Source organism: Crocodylus porosus, unplaced genomic scaffold (genome assembly GCF_001723895.1).
Source record: "Crocodylus porosus isolate Cpor-Errol unplaced genomic scaffold, CroPor_comp1, whole genome shotgun sequence".
NCBI classification, from domain to species: Eukaryota; Metazoa; Chordata; order Crocodylia; family Crocodylidae; genus Crocodylus; species Crocodylus porosus.
Genome location: NW_017728931.1, coordinates 21,432,603 through 21,453,625, shown reverse-complemented (window position 1 = coordinate 21,453,625; position 21,023 = coordinate 21,432,603). Strand labels below are relative to the sequence as shown.

At 40.4% G+C, this 21,023-nt stretch overlaps 1 protein-coding gene across 8 annotated transcripts in view; it reads left to right on the top strand.

The window, feature by feature from the left end:
* Nucleotides 1–21,023, top strand: part of MPPED1 (metallophosphoesterase domain containing 1) — a 77,096-nt gene that overhangs the window by 17,630 nt on the left and 38,443 nt on the right. For 3 of the 8 annotated variants that reach the window (XM_019544334.1, XM_019544336.1, XM_019544337.1), the window contains exons 2-3: nucleotides 3,330–3,533; nucleotides 8,416–8,597. In XM_019544334.1, the coding sequence (XP_019399879.1) occupies nucleotides 3,382–3,533; nucleotides 8,416–8,597 (334 nt within the window). In that variant the 5' untranslated portion in view covers nucleotides 3,330–3,381. Of the gene's footprint in view, nucleotides 1–2,360; nucleotides 3,534–6,447; nucleotides 6,606–8,415; nucleotides 8,598–21,023 lie in introns of those variants that run through there. The other 5 variants (XM_019544339.1, XM_019544335.1, XM_019544333.1 and 2 more) reach the window with 5 other exon arrangements.

Sequence of the window (21,023 nt, the reverse complement as noted above, 5' to 3'; positions counted from 1 at the left end):
ATCCATTTGACTGTGTAGGTGTTGACACCACAGTCCCCCAGTTTCTTAATGAGAACAGGGTGAGAGACAGTGTCAAAGGCCTTCCTAAAGGCCAGAAAGACTATGTCCACTGCTACCCCTGCATCTAAGGATTTGGTGACCTGGTCGTAGAAAGCCACCAGGTTGGTCTGACTGGACCTACCTCTAATGAACCCCGTGTTGGTTGCCCCTAAGCATAATTTCCCCTCGTGGACATGTGCTAGAATAATTCCCTCAAAAAGCTTACCCAGGATTGAGGTAAGACTGACTGTCCTATAATTCCCTGGGTCCTCCTTCCTCCCTTTTTTTTGAAGATGTGAACTACATTGGCCCTTTTCCAGTCCTCTGGCACCACACCAGAGTACCACGAGTGCTCGTAAAGCCGTGCCAGGGGTCCTGCAATGACCTTAGCTAATTCCCTCAGCACTCTGGGGTGGAGATCATCTGGACCAGCTGATTTAAATATATCCAGTCCCTCCAGAAGTTCCCTGACTAAATCCTCCCTGACCCATGGCCTAGGTACGCCTTCCCTGGGGCTGGAGGGGGATCTGGTGGGAGGGCTGATCTGGTCCCTGCTCAGTAAAATGGAGGCAAAGAATTTGTTAAATAGGTTAGCTTTGTCATCTGGTGTGATGACCACATTTCCTAGCGTGTCTTGCAGGGGCCCCAAGTTACCTGGTACCTTCTTTTTGCTCCCTATGTACTTAAAAAAGGACTTCTTGTTGTCCTTGATCTGGGAAGCTAGTCCCAGTTCCATCTCCGCCTTGGCCTTCCTGACTGCCCCCCTACATCCCCGAGCAACCGCAGTATAGTCATCCCTGGTGATGGGGGCCATCCATTGGATGTACGCCTCCCTTTTAGCTAGAAGACATTCCTAGATGCTTTTGGTGAGCCATGGGGGTTTTGGGCCCTCCTGCTCCCTTTGATCCGTGTTGGGATTACCTCCCTTTGGGCTTGGAAGATCGTCTCCTTAAGGAGCAACCACTCTCCTTGGACACCTGGCTCCCCTCCCCTCAGGGACATTAGTGCTTTCCCTGACTATTCTCCTTAAGTCATTGAAGTCCACCCTCCTGAAATCTAGGGCTGCTGCCTTGCTGCAGGCCTTTGCCACCTTGTGCTGGATGGAGAATTCTAGCAGGCAATGATCACTGTCGCCCTGGTGGTTGAGCACTCTCAGCCCCCTCACCAGGTTTTCACCCATGGCGAGCACCAGTTCCAACAAGGTGTCTCCCCTGGTGGGGCTGTGCACCTCCTGGGTTAGACGGAGGTCCTGCATTTGGGCTAGGAGCCTATGTGAGCGGTCAAACCTGGCTGACTGCTCCACCCAGCAGATGTCTGGGAAGTTCAGGTCACCCATGATGACCACGTCCTTTGACCTAACTACCTCCGTGAGCTGACTTAAAAATTCCTGGACTAGCTCTTCCCCTTGGTTGGGTGGTCTGTAGTAGACCCCCACCGTTAAGTCTTTTTCTCCTCGACTGCCTTGTATTCTAACCCAGAGCACTTCTGTGTGCCCGTCCTCTGACTCTGTGCTACCTGGTGAGGATGTGTATTCCTCCTTGATGTAGAGCACCACAACCCTGCCTTTCCTCCTTGTCCTGTCCCTCCTGTACAGCCTATAGCCCTTGATATTCACCGCCCAGTCGTGTTGGGTTCCACCACGTTTCAGTGATCCCCACTATGTCTGGGTTGGTGTCATCTAGCAGGAGGGGAAGTTCCTCCTGCTTGTTCCCCATACTACGAGTGTTAGTGTAGTGGCATTTGAGGCCTCCTGTGGATGTGTGCACTGGTTCCCTAATCACAGCATTGCCCTGGCCCCTGTTGCTTACCTATGTATATGTTCTGCTCGTCGGTCTAGGCTGGGCTGTACTTGTGCATGCTGCTTGGTTTAGCGGTCCAAGGCTTCCTCCTCCCTCGTTAACCCTTAATATGCAGCTTCTTCCAGCACATTCTATATTCCACAGGTTTAGTTCTGTACACCCTTAGTTGCCCATATACTCTTAAAAATCTGGGCCTAAATAATGATGAAGGTTTTCCAGCCGTTATGCATAGTGGTGCATAGTGGTGGCCCATTAGAATAGGACTGAGGTGGGTTGTTAAGCTTATTTAAAGAAACTTGCAGCACTCAGAAGTTGTAAATTTTTGGTGAATAACTTAAATTATTGTAAATTTGGGTGAAATGATTGAAGGGAAGTATTTGGGGGTTATTTTTAAATAAATAAAGTCTGGATTTTGCAATAAAACATTAAAACATTTTAATTTAAAGAGTTAGGGCTAGGATTACATGATTCTAGAAACAGTATCTATTATTATTGCTAATAATGCATTCATTTATTTAAATTGCAAAGCTTAATTTCTTTTCTTATTTTCAGTGGTTATTCTTTGTTATAGGCCATCAGGTTCACTTTTCCATTCTTCTTTCCTTTCAGTTGTTTTTGAGTTGATATCTAACAAGGAATATTTGACCCCAAACACAAAAAATTACATTAATTTTTCCTTTTTAAATGTAATGATAACATTTCTATTGGTATTGGTCTGTGTAACATTTTTCCACTGCACCCTAAATTTTGGGCCTAAATGGCCTGAAAGTAGGATAGGATGTGCAGTAGGTGGAATACTGTAGAATAAAGCTTTAATCTAAAACCATGAGGCTTTTCAGAATTCATTACTCAAATGGGCATAATATCATAAAATGTGGGTGGGGAGGCCCATTGACATAACTGTTTCCTAGTATCCCTGGAGCATATACTGGCAATACCATTCCTTTCATGATGAATGCCACAGCGGTTCTGAAAGGAGGCCTTAAGTGATGCATGTTTTAAACAAACTGAAACATGCTTCTGTTCTGGTTGTGTTTGTGTTTGGGCACGCAAACACTTAAAAATATTTGACGGGGGTATGTGATACCAACATTCATGGATATACCAGGGGAAAAGTGAAGTAAATAATTATGCTGGGAAAACATTAACATTTAGCATACCTTTTCCCAGAAGTCCTATGCTGTATTTTGGATTTGAAAGTCTTTTATTTGAATGTGTTGCACCATGAGTTCTAAGTTTCCGTCCCTCCAACCCCCAACTGAAGTGTATTCATCAAATTGTTGAGTTGGAAAGGTTTGTAATGAGTTCTTTGAGCTGTGAATTCCACCCCTCATCCCCCTAAATCTTCATCTGACATTAAATAAAGCAAATCCTAAACAGATTAACTATCAAATGGTTATGCTCCATCTCTTCAATCTGCTTTTAAGGGTTTCCAAAGGGGACTGTGTTGATTAAGTAAGGAGATGACATGGTCTTCTTCCATTGGTGTAGGAAGATAGCAGATATGATTCTCTGAAAAAGAGCAGTGCTACACAGTGCAAGCATGGCTTTCGCCCAGTCGCACATTATGGGAGCTAGAAGGCATCAGCACAGTCGACTCATAATAGAAGTGGATGAGTACAGCTCAAACCCCACACAGGCTTTCACGTTCTACAACATTAACCAGGGACGTTTTCAGCCCCCACATGTGCAAATGTAAGTATAATAGTTTTGTTATTGCGCTAGCACAGCCTTCTGAATTGTTATTGCCTCGTCAATGTGGTATTTGATGGACCGGTCCAAAAGAATGCAGAGAACAAAGTTTTGCTGTCTTTCTAGTAAAAATTACTGTAATGATGCAAGTCAGTTTATAGCGGAAGCATAGGTACTTTGTTAAAGGATGAAGGAAAGAAATTTATGCTGTATTTATAGAATAAGAAAAACAGCAATAGGAAACAATGCAACTAAAACCTAAAACAAAAGGTTTTACATAGCTGAAACTTTCCACAGTCTTGCTGCCATTTGTTAGCATTATTAACTTGCAACCTGATGTAAATAACTGTTGAAATAACAAGACTGCATCCAGAACAATATTTTTTTTTTTCTGTTGTGTGGTTACTCATCCTGCAGCAAGGGAAAAAAACGTGAGTAACAAATACAGTGGTGCAGGACCCCATCCATCAGCTTCCTTGAATACCAGTGTGCAAAAGATGTGGAGTACTTAAAGAGTAATTAAAAATAATGTGTTTTATTTTTGACTCTTTACATATAATGACAACATCAGTAAAATTAAATGCTCTAAATGATTTACTTTTAACGTAAAGCATAAGATTATAATTACAAAATGAAACCTGCAATAAAGTTGAGAGCCAGAAGGAAGTGCAAAATGGTTAAGCCGTTACAAATAAATTAAATATAAAATTGACTCTAAAATATTTTTATAGGAAATCCAACTGTTTAGGACATATTTTATTCTACTCTATAAAGAGAAAATTATCCTTTTCTTTACACCAGAGGGATGTTCGCTGTTTTTCTTTTTATTTAAAAAAAACAAAACAAAACCTCATTTTTACTTTAGGAAGACTTGATAACTAATTGGCTTCCTCACATTCATCATGTTCAGTACATTTTTGGTAATTTTCAAACATAGGCCATGATTAGTTTCTTAAAAAAGAAGAAAACTGTGCCTGCCTACACTTAGTGTCCAGTAACCTAACAGCACTGCACAGTTGCATGCCAGGCAAAAACTGTGTTAATACGCTACTGCATCATAGTATTAGCCTACTACAGTAACTGTAGTTACTGCACCTTTAGGTAGTACTTCATTAAGCAAGTGCTAAACTAAACGTGCAGTAACTATTGTGCATTAACGACTGTGTAGACATGCCCACTGAGTGTGTAAATTTTCAGTAATATTCTCAAATTTCAGTACCAGTTATATACTTTCTTAAAGAAGCACAGATATTTTGGTGGAGCATGTCTGCACAGTTCTAGATGTAAACCTGCCCTTCTTGGGGCATGTTTTGTTGTATGAGCCAACCACAATGGAGGCCCTAATCCCTAGTTGAGGCTCATAAGTGCCACTGAAATACAAGATATACAACAGATATAGTATCCTTAGTGGGGAGTATATTTTGATTGTAAACCTGGCAACTAACAGGTAACAACCCCACCTCTTCTCTCTCCCCCCCCCCCCCCCCAAATATGGATTCATAAACATTTATGTAAATAAATGCTCAGTTCAGGAGTCTTTGATTTGCAGGATTTATATTCACAGTATAATGAATAATTCAAACATCCACTGGGTATTCACAAACATGTTCACTGTGTCCAAAAGTTGGATGAGTTTTGTTTTTTCTTTCTCCCATCATAAAATCTGAGCTAGAAATGGGCTATTCATTAATAGCCACTTAGTACTCATCATTATTCTGCTTAATGTTGCAGTCATCCAACCAGCGATTGGATACAGCACTGTGTGACTTGTGTGATCAACCAAATGACATAGTGAACCATTTTGAGTAAGACATTTGTAGGCAGGCTGGTCTTTGAAAGCTGTCTCAAAATGGTTTGACAAACAGCTTATGAATAATTAATGTAATTGCAAAAAAGCATGTGCAGTCCAAAAGATGGGATAAAGTTGTAACAAATACTATATGTAATGACAGCTGGACTCACTTTTTTTTCTCCACACTGAAATGGTAGAACTTTTGTGAATACCTACAATATTTAGCCTGCTTTTACATTTTACAAATTAAGAGAATGGTGACAGAAAAGAGAAAAGTGTAATCTTGCATTTCTTTTGTTCACATGAGTATTACTGAGGACAGTGGAGTATTGCCATTGACTTCAGTGGGGCAAGAATCTTGTGTATTGGTGCACAGACTTGTATAATCCTTAGAGATGTTACAAATGGATATGTATAAAACCCATTTAAAGTTACTCGCCTTTAAAATTGCCCTAAACTCCTTTTGCCTCTTTTTGACTCAGAACTGCTACATAGTCTTTCTGGTCTGTTAAGGCTGTCTTACCTTTTTTGTCTTACCATCATGAGTATTTCTAACCTCACCCGGGAATTTGGTAGCCCATCTTTGTCTCGTGCCTCTGAATGTAAGGTGATAGGATTGCCACAAGTGCATTTTATTTTCTTTAGCTATTTTCTAGGCTTTGACAAGGTATTTGGTGCCTTGAAGAGTCTGAAGTTCCTGTCCTGCAACTGGCTGCAAGCAAAGAAATATTTCTGTTTTGTAAAGTCCCATTGAAGCCCTGCATTTGCACTAACTTCCAGCAATTTTGTTGCCCTGAAAACTTTAACTTTACTTTTCTGCTTCTATGGAATTGTATACATTACTTAAAGGAAAACACTATTTGGACAATAAAAAGACCACATTTGTCTACTTTCACTTACATGGCAGACAGTTCATGGATTACCAGAGGGGGCTCTCCATTGAGTAGGGTGTTATTCAAACACATAAATATCTGGTTAAGAATTTTTTCCTACACAATTTACATTTAAATTTAATTTAGATCTGATTTGTCATTAAAAAATGTACACATTTCGCTGACACTCGTCCAAATTTTATTAATTCATTCATTTCTTTGTTTTGATTTAATTGATTGATTTAGTGATAAGAACTTCATTCACCCATTACAAATTCTTTAGTGCTTTGTATGATATTAAAAAACTCCACATATCCTGGCTGAATCAGGAAAACACTTCTCTCAAAATGAACAAAAATTCTGAACTATGAGGAAGAGGCATAACTATTGTGTGCTGCAGGGATTGCCATGGTAGGTTTGGTTATTTTTATTCAGCTTCAGAGAAGAAGCGTGTAAAATATATCTTGCTACTTAACATACAAGTTACTGCTGCACTGGGCTTTGTTTGGCTAAGGCATATTTAAGGAGCTAACCAGTGTGGACTTAAATTAGCCCATGTCAGTTATTTTGTGCTAATACTTGTGAACCCCTGAGAAACATTTTATAACTACCATTTATAATAGAAAAGTGTCCATAAATTAAAATGGCATACTTGAGAGGTGCTCAATAACTGTTTTTATTGGGGAATGAGGGAGAATTTGGGCAGCCAAGAATCAGGTTAGCATATGATTTCATATTTTTCCCTTTGTGTTTCATGCCCCAGTTTTGGCTTATGTTCTGATGAGAAACTGACATGCCATTAAAAAGTTACTGCTGTCTGGACTTAATAGTGAAACCCTGCCTCCCCCTCCCTCCCTCCCCCCCCCAAAAAAAACCAACAACAAAACCAACCCCCTACTGTACAAATGACATGACAAGCTTTGTTTAATAATTTGAACAAAATTCTGTTCCTGACTTTCTGACTAGTAGGTGAAATTGTTAAATGTCTTATCCACACGTCAAACTTAAATTCATTAGAATTCTAACCCAATTCATAGAGTATTCTGAAAACTGTCCTAATGAATGGCCTCACGAGTATTCTCATTAATAATAACGGTCTTTATTTTTTTTCTCCTAAATAACATTTAAAAACTAGAGCAAGGAAGGAAACAGATCAAGTGGGAAAAGTGGAAGGGAAAAAATTTATACATTACAACAAGACCTAAACGTATGGTGTTTGTTATTTAAGGTAAAAAAAAAAAATAAAAACTAAATTGTTGATATAGAATTTTAATTTTGTCTGATCTAAAACTGCTAAAAATAAAGCTTTTAATTTCACGTTTCTATTTTGCTCCACTTGAATTCTCCCACTGGAATTAGAGCTGTGGTACAGTTAGTTTATATATGCTTCTATAGGTTTATATTTTAAAGAAATATGTGGTGAGTATGAATGGATTTAGCGGGCTGGAAATAAGAATATTTAATGCAGAAGACTTATCTCTGTCTCTCTTTCCTAAATCACAAGCAAATTTCATAACAGTGGTTTCTTTTTCACAGTTTTGAGTCTTAATATTGGACAAAATACAAGGTAGCACTAGTCCTCACTGCATCTGATTCTACTTAGCATAATTAAGCCCAGAAAGTTGCTACATTTGTCCTGACAATAGTTAGGTATGAATGTGCATTTACAGCTGCTGTCAGTAGAGTTCTTATCTTCTGGTACACTGAAATGTATCTCAGAAACGTGCTAATTAAGCTTGTTCGAATTGTATAACTTGCAGGCTCATGTTACAAATAGAAAATGCATGCATATACATATATCTACATCTATATATCTATATATTCCATATATAACATTAAATAAAGCTTCTCTCTGCATACTTTATAATCATACTTAAACAATGAATACAGGATGGTCTCTAACTTTGATACTGGTATGCCTTTAATTTATTTGTTTTTAATAAGTATTTGTTTCAGTTATTACTAGTATTTTCCATTTCTTTTCTCATTGTCTCTTTAAATGCCTGTACCCCAAAATATTGAAAAATTGTGGTGTAAACTTCAAATTTTTTATACTTCCTACTAGGGTTGCTTTATTCTAATAAGTGACTCCTGTCACAACCATTTTGAAGATTATTTCAACTTTTATGAGAAGAAAAAAAGTATTGGGAATTTCAGATAAATAATGAAAGGCATGTACATAATCCTGTTTTATAACCTTGTTGTGATGCATTTCTTGCAGGGTGGATCCTGTACCCCATGATGCTCCCAAGCCTCCAGGATATACCCGGTTTGTCTGTATTTCTGATACTCATTCAAGAACTGATCCAATACAAATGCCATATGGAGATGTTTTAATACATGCTGGTGATTTTACTGAGCTGGGACTTCCTAGTGAAGTTAAAAAATTCAATGAGTGGTTAGGTAAGTATTAAATTACATGCAATTTCAGAAGTATATTTGATTTAATGAATATATCAACTTCTCTGCTTCCCCGTAAAACATCCTGCACTCAGGAATGGTGAATATTAATTTACCTTCAGATTTAAACGGCAACATTTAGAAATCTGATTTTCTTAAAAGTTTTTTTTTTTTATTTCAGCAGATGAAGTAAAATTCACATCACAACACATCCATTCTGTTTTTACATCCTTAAGCTCAGGAAAATGTTCATTAAAGCAATTAGGGATGTTATTTCAATTTAAGTCACTAGGCCTTTAGTGATTTGCATAAAAACTCCTATATTCATTGTTATGTCTTTGCCTTCCCACAAAAAGTTGTTGTGACCTAAAACATTTGTCTGTTTAACCCTGGAGGCTGATAGTTTTTCTATCTGAGGCTCGGCTGCATTGTAGCGATGAATTCCAAACACAGCAAAGTGTGTGCCTGTAGTTGCTGTTTGGATGTGGCAGACCAGATGTAGGTGCATTCTGTAGGCAACTGTTGGCAAGGATTACTGAAATGCTGTTCCACTGGGCAAGCAAGTGGTGATTTACATGTTTTGTATATGTTCTTTAAGAGAATTAAAGTGGAAATTGGGAAGTGTACACTGCATCCAGACAAAAAACAAAGCAACCCCCCAAAGAACAAACAAACCTCCCCCAAAAACAAACAAAAAATCCCCTCAAAACCTATGGTGTCTCTTTCTACAGGGCTAGTGCTCAGATTTAAAACAAATATGGATTTTTTTTTTCTGGTACTGGATTATCTAAATGTTGGAGAGGAGGGTGGCCCCCCTTTAAAGAAAAACAAAAAAACCTTCTATGCAAAGCATACATTTTAAAGCATTGTTTTTTGCCCTTTTATTTGTATTGTCCTATGTTTTCCTATCTTAGTTATGAGCTTCAGCATTTCCCAGTGTGAAATTGTTTAAAAGCAGCATAAAGAAGTCTGGAGACTGAGAGGCAATAAGAAAAATATCAGGGCTTTCTAGCTTAAACAAATATTTACAAGCAAGCCTTCATCCTGATTTTGGCAGGCTAATATTAATAAATATGTATTTGAATCTGGAAGCCCAATAAATAAGTCTTCTATAAAAATAATTGATTAAGGAAAATGTTAAGGTGTTCAAGGGAGAGAGATGACAGAAGCAAAATAATTTTGTGTTAAATTTGTTATAATTCTCACTACTTGATCTCTATGCCCAAACGTTCCAGAACAATTTCATAACATATAGCAATGTTTAATTACCTTTTGTGGATCTTAACAGGTTATTATAATGTACTAAAAGTAGCACACAAAAACTATTCCAAACAGTGTGATTATTTGTTGTACATAAAATCAAGTATCTAGCCAGTAGCATAGAAAGGTGGAAGTATTGTTACTGGGTAGTGAGAGGGGACAGAATATGTGGGTCGCTGCTTAGTTTCTCTCTGCCTAGGAGATCATTTGTCCCCTGTGCTATTCACAGCTATCTCAGTAGCATACAGAAGTCCTCAAGCTGAAATCCCTTGAAGATATGGAGGTAGTGGAGGTTTGTCTTGGCACCTTCTATATCCATGCTTCAGCATGGGTTTTCTTTTACTGCTTTGCTTTAAAATAGTTTGAGTTTCCCAGTAGGCATACTTAATGCCTATCTGTTTGAAGAGACACGTAGAGAGGGATGAGTTGTGTTGACTGTGTGGATCCTGATGTTTGGCTTTTGTTTGTTTTTGTTGTTTCTGGAGGATTTTGGAAAACTGAAATTTTAAAATACCTGTTTTATGTAAAAAATATGTTTTTAACGTAAAATGAAATGTTTATCTTTGATTTTGTCATCATAAGATGTTTCACTCATTTCAAAGACATTTTCTTTCAATCTTGACAAATTGAAAGAATTAATATTTATTCATTTAAAAAGTAAAATGAAAGAGATATTGTGTGTGAAAAATAAAAGAATATAAAATATTAAAATCAATTATTTAAACTATTTACATTTTCTGGGGGCCTTTTTGTTTTAAATGAAAAATTTAATACCTATTAACACGAACTTTGGTGTTCCTGAACCTATATTGTTTGCTGAAAGAAATTATTTTAAAAATTGCACCCTGTGCCTGAGGTAAAATTTTTTTTCTTATTTTGCTTTTGTTGGCTATTTCCTTTGTTATTAAAGTCCCCTTGATGTTGGGGAGAGTGGGGGGAGGTTATTTTGCTTTTTAAAATATCTGTCAATGTGTCTCGAAGCAATTGAATGGTTTTTTCTTGTATGTTAAATATCATTAAATAAACTAAAATCTCAGCCAGCTGTCTTTGCAAGCCTATTTCACGTCATTGACTTTACATCCAGAAACAAACAGACCTCTACCTTCCCAAACTTCCCCTTCTCCCAGTGCACCCAGAATCTTGCAAATTCTACAAAAAATAAGTGATGGCATCTGGTGTAACTTTCACCTTCTCCTATCTCTTCTCCTGCTCTACCCAGCCTGTGGAAGGTCTCCTCTGGAGTGTCCTCCTTCATCCTAGCCTACTCCCTCTCTCTCATCTTTGTTCTGTTTTATCCCTCTGACTAGCTCCTTCCCAACATTCTTCAGATATAGTATAGTTTCTCCTCTCTTCAGAAATTATTCCCTCAGTTCCACCTGTTCATCAGCTGAGAGTCCAAATCCCACTTCATCTTTATGTCTGGGTTTCTTGTATGCATTCCTTCCTTAACAACTTCTTTTTCCCTTCTCACTTGGATATCTGGCTTTCTGGTTTCTCTCTGTAGCCGTCCCTCACCTTACACTTACACTGATCTTTTTAAGTTCATCTTATCAACTCCAACAGCTTCTTCTGTACTTTTTCTTCTCTGCATCGAATTTCCTCTTGCTGTCCATGATGTGATATATATTTTACAATAAAATGTAATGGAACTGAAGTTTAATGCTTAATGTGCTTAAGTGGTATGATGACTAGGCATGGTTTGCTGAATCAGAATATAAAACCCTTTTTGCCTTTTTTCCCCCTCCCTCTCTAATTTGCCCTCTTCCTCTTATTTTTACCCATATTATTTTTCTCTCATTGCTCCCACCTCCATTTTTTTATTCTAGTGTTTTTTCAAACTCTGAAGCCCAGAGTACTTTCTGAAATTCAGCATATGTAACGGTGTCGTGGCAAGCCCTGGTGGTTGGTCAGGAGTCCATGGAAACTTTCTGATCCCATCTTCAGTGATTGGTCAGGGGGCAACATGAACATATGTTGGATTTTCAGTCTGCTCAGCATTTGAAAAATTACATCACTTGCAGCATTTGAGAATAACGTGATGATGTGCCTAGATATACACCAGGTTATATTGCAGACTGGTTAAGCTGGCTTTTAACATTGCATACTATGTATCCTGTATATCGGGGTGGGCAAAATACAGCTCGTGGGCTGGATGCGGCCCACCAAGCACTTCCCTCCGGCCTGCAGAGCCCCTTCAAAACCCATGTAATGGTGGCTGTCTCTCTAAAAGCCTCCAGTGGCACAAGCCACTGGCTGTAGCATCTCAGGCTGTTTCCTTGGGTTCTGGTTGTGAGACAAGCAACCCTGACCTCAGCCTGACCCAGCTGGCCTCGCCCCACCCCTGGCTCAGGCCACGTTTGCAGCTTGAGGGGGGCGGGGGGACTGGGCCAGAACCTGTGGCGCCGGTGAGGGGAAACAGTTTCTGGGCCACCTTCTGCTTTGCTGCATGGGACTGGAAGGGGCCGTGCCCTGCAAGTAAGCCCAGGAAAGTGGCTGCTGTGTAGGCCTTCCCCATGCAGTGCCGCTTGGGCTATGCAAGGTTGGGCTGGGCCGGCACTGGAGAGGGGAAGCAGCAGCTGGGCCTCAGCTCCGGCCCAGTCAGCATCAGGGAGGAGAGGTGGTGGTGGAGCCATGTGCCACTTGGGACAGGATAAGCCCAGCAGGGGCTCAGCTGCACTTTCCCCTACCTGCGCTAGTCAGTCCCGAGTGCACATGGCTCCACTGTTGCTTCTGCTGGCTGGTGGTGCAGACCCGGCTGGGCCCATCCCATCCACAGCAACATGCAGCTGAAGCCGGTTTCCCATGTGCTGCTGGGAACGGGAGGAGCCCAGCTGGGTCAGGCTGCAGAAGCAGCGGAGCCATGTGTTGCTCTGGACTGACTGGCACAGGCAGGGGGAAAAGTGCAGCTGAGCCTCTGCCGCTCTGGCCAGGCTTGTCCTGTCCCATCCTGAGTGGCACACGGCTTCGCCGCTGCTTCTGCTGGCCGGTGCAGGCCCTGACAGGCTCCTCCTGTCCCCAGCAGCACATGGGAAGCCGACTTTAGCTGTATGCCGCTTTTCCTGGTCAGTGCAGACCCGGCTGGGTCCATCCCATCTGGAGCAGCATATGACTGAAGCCAGCCTACCAGGTGCTGCTGGAGATGGGGCAAGCCCGACTGGTCAGCACTGGCCAACAGAAGCGGTGATGGAGCCTCTTCCTTTTGGGACCAGTTGGCACAGGTAGAGGGAAAGTTCTGGGGGAGGTCTGATGCCCCTGAAACCTCACTGCTGGGGCAGGATGTTAGAAGGATCACAACCCCTTGCTACCTGGTAAGTTGTGCAAGCAGAGGGATTTCCAGTGGCAAAGGTCAGGGTTCAGGGCTTCTGGTGGCAAGGGTCAAGGGGCGGGACTTCCGGTTCCAAGATGGTGACCAGGAGGTGGGGAAACTGAAGGGGCGGGGCTACCCATGTGACCCTCAACAGTTTGCCAAAACTCAAGTGGTCCTCCACCCGAAATAATTGCCTGCCCCTGCTGTATACACTGTAGCTGTCCCTTGCACTCTTTTTGATGTTATTGATGAGTAGTCGGTATGCAAAAGTCTGTTAGATGATTTATGAAACAAATCCAATGCTGTGCTCCCTAGTGTAGTTTTCAAATTTAATTCCCCACCTCTACGTACATACATACGCATGCACATTCACATATGTACTTTGTTTTTAATAGTAGCTTTTGAAAAAGCTTGTCTGATTCAGCTGCCTGCCCTTTTTACCCAGCATACCTTACTATCTTCCAAATATTACACACTCCAGGGTCCTTTGTACACTGTGGGGCTGTGTGCGTTACATTTATGGAATTTGAACTAAATGGTCTATCTTTAATGCTTTAGCAAGTGCATCTGGAGCCAAGATATTGCTGGGTGTAGATTTAAAAGATCAACTTCTAAAATGTTCAGAGCTTCATTATTTCCCAGTGTGTTTTCCTGTATGTCAAAGGTATTATTTTTATTTGAACATTTAAAATGGCAAAACTGAATTTCATCAGACTGTTTAACATAAATGTACTTTTAGGGATGTGAACTGAAGTCTGAAGTTTCACCCCAAAAAGTGAAATCTACCCTATTCCACAAAACATAAGTTTTTCAATAATGCTTTTTAGAATTAAAATGCCTACCTTACTGCAATGATGCTAGTGTATGACTCACTATTTATTAATGTTTATGACCTTATTATTTAGATCAAAGTCAGCTAATTTTAATCTGTAGCTGATCCTAATTGTGTTAAATTTTTTGTATAATATAGAAATCTTCATCAAAGAAAATAACACACTAGAATAAGTTTTTAAGTTCTTCTGTAATATGGAATCTTATTCAGTGACAGTGGATATTTTCCTTCTTGTTTTTACTGATATTTCATACTTTAGGTTGCAATAATATTCACTTTTAAGACATTAAAATTGTTATTGAAAAAATTCAGCTTCAGAGCAGCAAAAGAGATTAGAATTTATAAATTGTAGTCATGCCATTTTGACCAGCAGTAATTACACTATTTTTATGTTAATGTAGAAGCCCCTTGAAAGGAGTATTTAAGTACTAATTATCTATTTACAAAAGAATGGCTTTGGAAATGCAGTAAGAAATACTGAGCTGTATAGGGATTTAGAACAGATGTCATTTTTAAAAGACTGGGTATGCAAAAAAAAAATGTTGATTTTCATTGCACTTCTTAGCTACTGCTAAGAAGCAGATAGCACATATCAGGAGAGATGAGTGCAGAGTTGATCTTCTGGCCTGAGCCAGTCATGCTTGGGACTTAAATCAGCCTGAGTCCCTCTGTTGCACTGTTTGCCAAGGGGCCAGTAAGAAATTTAAGACAATAAGATCGAATTTAAAGAACCTGGGCCATAACACCTTTCTTCCTGCTATGCTTCCTATACCAGCAGCAGGAAACCACATGCCATATGCCAGAGTATCTCCATCTTACATTTGGCCATTCCCCATAACTGACCACAAAATGAGGGCTGTTTTTGTTTTACCATTAAGGGGAAAAGTAGCTGCGTTGCAGCATAGGATTTGGACCAGTGTGAATTAGAATGGTTGAAGGCAAGATTATGTCATCTCTCTCAATAGAAACTATTAATAATTATTTCTATAATTATTGACATCTTGTATGCTCTAAGTATCGATTTTGTTTTTTTAGGATTCCTATTAAAAACAGTGGCTCTGATTCTCAATTTGCATTCAGTTTTTACCACCTCCTTTGACGTTGACTTCCTGTAGTTTCTTCACAAAGGCAGTGGGGTTTAGACAAAAAGCTGGAAGTTCAGAATCCAATTCTGCCACCGCTGCTGCTTCTAGCTGGGGTTTTCAAAGGACTTGGAAGCTAGGCACCCATATTCCATTTGGTGGGAACTGTGCACCTAACTTCCTTGTCTACTTATAAAAATTACAGAGGTTTTTTTGTTCCTCTTTTGTAAAATGGGATAATTAGTTGCTGTCTGTAAAGTGCTTTGACTGCATGACATAAAGTATCATACATAAATATTAAATATTATTCGTAATGGTGTGCACTGCATCTACTGACACACCGTTCAATAGTTTTCCATTTCAGAAGATGAAACCTGGGAGACACTGAAAGCACCTCTGTTGGATCTGAATTGGAATCTGTATCAACTTGTCAAGAAATCCTTGAAGGAAGTTTAAAGTTGTTTTTTTTTTATTGTTACTTTACACAGCTTTCTATGTCCTCTCCTTTCCCAGACACATGCTGTAAACCAAAAGTAGATTTTTTTTTTTTTTTTTTTTTTAAAAAGGGCAAAAAGAGCTACTGTAGATATGGTCTCCTCAATAAGAATTTTTAAGAGTTTGAGTTTTTTTAGTACAAAAAGGGAAATAGTGGTAAGTTTCCATGCTGTAGCTTAAATATAAAGAGAATATTCTTACAAGGTAAAACTCACCTTCAGGTTTAGGGGATAAGCCATGTTGTACAGGGGGACCTTGCCTTGAATCTGCATAGGCAAAAGTGAGTTAAATAAAGAGCCATAACACTTCTAAGCTGGAAGGAGGTTATTTCATTTATCAATAAGTTTGCCCAACTACTGTACATACAGCTAAACTCAGGAATATCAGTATTAATATTTTCCAACATATGTTCCTATAACTTCTTTTTTTCTAGTTTGATTTTTGTATATTTATGCATTTAAAAAATTTCATTTTGCAGATGTAGGTTTTAGAGAAAAGCATATTTATTTGTAACTTGAATGCTTGATTTAATTGCCTACTTTTATGTGGCAAAGATGGCTATATCTAGCAGTTTACAGCTGATTTAAGGAGGAGTATTCATTTACAATGTTATTTCAGATTATACACCATAGAAAAAAGTATGTTAATGTAAATTTCTCAGACATTAGCCCGTGTTTAAACACAGAACTGTCAAAGAGATGTAAAAAAAGCAATCTGTGATGGTTATAACCGTCTTTTTACTGTATCGTTCACTGCTGCATTCTAAAAGGTTCAAATGAGAGGGGGTGGGAAAGTATTAAGTAGGCATTCGTAAGACTGTTGCTTTTAGAGAATACTAAAACATTTCCAGGTTCTGTTCATCACAATACCCAGAGAAAAAGCAAAGCACAGATGCTGCTAGAAGTCTGGAAATATCTTTTTGAAACTGCAGGGTGATACAGATTTAAGTCTGTATATGCAGGAAAAAAGGGGTTACTGGTAAAGACTCCTAACACTTTACTATCGGCAGTATCTAGAATATAAACGCACTGCATTTACTGTTTGATTATTTGTAGTGTTTGTCTAACTTAAAAAAAGGATTGCCAAGAAAATTATGGCTTTTTAAATGCACAGAAGTATAGTTAGGAAGAACTCCAATACAGTGAAATAGGAAACAAAGATCCCAAATTTTGTTCAGTAATTTGAAATATGCAGTTGGTTGTTCCAATGACAGTTAAACAGCCGTTCAAGTTATTGTGTAAAAATTATGTTTGCTATATAAAGGTTCTACTGCTATTTGAAAACTCCTGTAATAATTTTGTAATTGACACACAAAAATGCAAAAAATAGATATTTAGTTGATTTTCTTAATTGGTTATCTACTGCAATGAAAAGAATAAATGAAAATGTTACCAACTGAACAATTACCCACTATTATACTATTAGCAAATCCTCGTATTAAGCGAAGACAGGATAAGATACATTCTGATTAACTTCTGGGGGAGTCACCAAAGAATGTGTAAATGTTAGTAAAGAGGGAGGATAAGCTTTTGCAGGTAGACGTGAATCAAGTATGAACCATTTGGATTTTCAAATATCAAACATCCCTGTTGTCTAATAAATGAATTTATGAGAGTTTGTGGTGATATCCGTTGTATAGAAAGCTATTCTTTTGTAGAAGCTAAGCATCTTGGGTGCAGGATGGTGTCCTAACATTCTTACGTGTGTAAGGGATACATTAATAATAGGGAAGGAGGAAGGAAGAAGGGGAGGGAGAAGGAAGGAAATTTGCAGGAGTAGGCAAACAGGGAGATCTTGAGCTCTCATCTCCACCTTCAGTCACTACCCCTGCAAGAAGCTGAAGAAAGGGCCAGCTTTGAATTCCATTCTTTCATGGCTAGGGGTACTACAAGTGGCTGAGGAGAAAGGAGTCCTAGAATCCGGTGGCTAGTTTTAGAGTTGATCAACAGTTGGAATTTCCTTTTCATAGGTAATGTAGATGTTTCAGAATTTTTGTTTTGAAATTGAACAAAACCAATTTAAAAAAAAAAAACCCCAAGATTTGAAAATTGTTTTGAAAAAAATTGAAATAAAAAAATGAAATTTCTGCTTTTTCTGAAAATAAATTTTAAATACAATTTTGTTTTAATTTTTCACAGAAAATGTCATGAGAATTCATATTATTTTGCAAAATAATTCAGTTTAATAGTAACAATATTTTTGTTACAGGAAACAGTTGAGACTTTTTGTTTTCTGACTCTAGCCAGAAATTCTTCTGCAGGGTGTATGGTGCCTGGCACCAGAAGAAGCATCTTGTTTGCACAGATCCTGGGGATCTTTGGGCAGAGACAAAATTATTTGCAGTCTAAAATAAGAAATTTAAAAAATATGTAATTTCTCAAAAGTCCATACTTTCTCCTTTTCTTCTAGGTATAAATGTACATAAAAGTCCAACAGTGTATCTTATCCTACATGTTTCTTTATGGCATTCCTGAGTTGCATATCTGTTTCTTATGTGGTTCTCTTTTTAGTGTTCCAGTTTCAATAAGGGCTATAGTTCGCCCTGTCTCTCTGTGCAGAATTCTCACAAAAATAGTATACTGTCTCAAATTTATTTATATACATACTGTTCCTGTGCTACTGCCAGGTCGGCTTCCTCCGTAGAAACAGAGCCAAACAGTAGCACCAACTGGTGTATCCAGACAAGCGTGCACATGCCTCTTGCAGCGTCTCAAAGCCCTCAAAATATCCCAGGGAAAAAAAGCAGGTCAGGGTAGACTGTGCCTTGAAGCAACCAGAGGCTCAGGTCCTCCACAGAGACATTCTGGTGGCCAGCCAGAGTGTCCCTATGGTTGGCCCTTGCCCCAGTACTGAAGCGTGCTGCCTGCCCATGAAGATAGGTAGGCATCAGTCAGTGATGTAGCCTGTTACATAGATAATAAGAAAAGCTTTTAATGCATTAAATAGATGCATATTATTCAGTTGTTTATCTGCAGTGGATTAGAGTCAGAATATCCAGTTAGTAGTACTTTCCAAAATTTCTCTCTCAAAGTTTGCACCTCTAATTAAAACATAAAATACAAACCAATAAATTCACCTTACTTATTGATGGAAATGTTAGGCATTGTACAATGGCATAATGATTTGTCACAGATTCAAAAATTCAAAAAATATTATGCAAATGTTTCAATAGCTATGAGATTAGATTAATTTCCAAATTCACTGCAGGTGAATATGCTTGCTCTCCTGCTTGCAAGTAGTAAAATAGACCTGGTTGGCCTAGTGGAGACATGGTGGGACAAAACATTTGACTGGGCATTAGACATAGAAAGCTATAGGTTGTTTAGAAGAGATAGGAAGGGGGGGAAAAAAGGTGGGGGGAGTTGTGCTGTATGTTAGGGAACAGTGGGACCAGAGGAAGGCTTAACTGAGACCCTGTGGGTCAAACTTCAGGGCGGGTGGGGGGAGAAGGATCTGGTGGTAGGGGTTTACTACAGGCCACCACATCAGAAGGAAGAGCTGGATCTGGAATTTTCCAGGCAGCTGGGGGAGGCCGTGCATGCAAAGGATGTTGTGGTCATGGGTGATATGAATTACCCTGACATCAACTGGGAGGAGCAGTCAGCCAGGTCTAGTCACTCATGAAGGTTCCTGACGTGCTTACAGGACCTACACCTCGTGCAGGAGGTACTCGTCCCCACTAGGGAAAATGCCATACTGTACCTAGTGTTAGCCTCTGGGGACAACCTGGTGGGGGATGTGCTAGTGCAAGGGAGGCTAGGGGATGGTATCATGAAATGATCCAGTTTGCTATTCAGAGGAAGGCAGCAAGGGTAATTAGCACAGTGGAAATGCTTGACTTTGGGAAAGCCAACTTTGATGTGCTCGAGGCAGTAGTCAGGGAGGCACTTGGGGCCCAGGGTGTAGCTAGTATGGGGGTCCAGGAAAGTTGGTCCTTCCTCAAGGAGGCTATCCTTGGGGCGCAGCAGGATGCAATTCCACTGCGCAGGAAGGTGGGAAAAGGGTCCAAGAAACCTTCATGGCTGAGCGCAGATATCCAGGCTGGCCTGAGGGCAAAGAAGAAAGCATACTGGCAGTGGAAGTAGGGGACAAGGACCAAGGAGGAGTACACCTCCCTGACCTGAGCTTGTAGGGATTTGGTAAGGAAGGCTAAAGCAGCACTGGAGCTTAGATTAGATTCTGGGATTAAGGATAACAAAAAGTCCTTCTTCAAATATATAGGTAGCAAGAAGTCTTAGGATAACATTGGACCCTAAGAGGCAGGGCAGTTGGTGACGGACGTGCGAGAGAAGGCAGAACTCCTTAACAAGTTCTTTTCCTCCATGTTCCTGTCTGCTGACAATGGGGTGCTCTTGGGTGACAGTGTGGAGAGGCCCAGGGAGGATGCGAGTCCCCCAACTGCTAGTTCAGACCTAGTTAAAGATTATGTGGAAGGCTTAGATGTATACAAGTCAGTGGGCCCGGATGACCTTCATTTGCGGGTGCTGAGGGAATTGGCTGGTGTCATTGTGGAGCCATTGGCACGGCTGTTTGAGGACTCCTGGTGCTTGGGTCGAGTCCCTGAGGACTGGAAAAGGGCCAGTGTGGTCCCTATTTTCAAGACGGGGAGAAAGGAAGAGCCTGGCAACTACAGGTCAGTCAGCCTCACTTCTATCCTGGGGAAGGTCTTTGAAAAAATTATCAAGGGCCACATGTGTGAAAGCCCTGCAGGGGAAGTGATGTTGAGGGGTATTCAACAGGGGTTTGTGCCAGGCCGATCCTGCCTGACCAACCTGGTCTCTTTCTATGATCAGGTAACAAAAAGCTTAGATGTGAAGGAGAACATCGATGTCATCTTCTTGGACTTCCAGAAGGCCTTCGACACAGTGTCCCACCCAATTCTGGTGGGCAAGCTGAGGGACTGCGGCATTCACACAGTCACACGGGTGGTAAACGGGCTCCAGGGGTGCACCCAGAGGGTGGTGGTGTACGGGTTGATGTCAGCCTGGGAGGGTGTGGGCAGTGGATTCCCCCAGGGCGCAGTCCTTGGGCCAGTGCTGTTCAATATCTTCATTAGCGACCTGGACGAGGGTGTGGAGAGCACTGTGTTCAAGTTTGCTGATGACACCAAGCTGTGAGGTAAAGTGAATACACCAGCAGGCAGGGACCGCATCCAGGCAGACCTGGGTGGATCTGAACAGGATGCGGTTCAACAAGGACAAGTGCAGAGTGCTGCACCTGGGGAGAGGGAACCAGCATTATGGTTATAGGTTAGGGGCTGACCCTCTCGGCAGCACAGAGGCAGAGGGAGATCTTGGGAGTCATGATTGACTCCAGGATGAATATGAGTCGCCAATGCGATGAAGCAATAGGCAGAGCCAACCGCACCCTGTCATGCATCAACAGGGGCATCACTAACAGGTCCAGAGAGGTCTTGCTCCCCCTCTGTGGTGCTGGTCAGGCCGCAGCTGGAC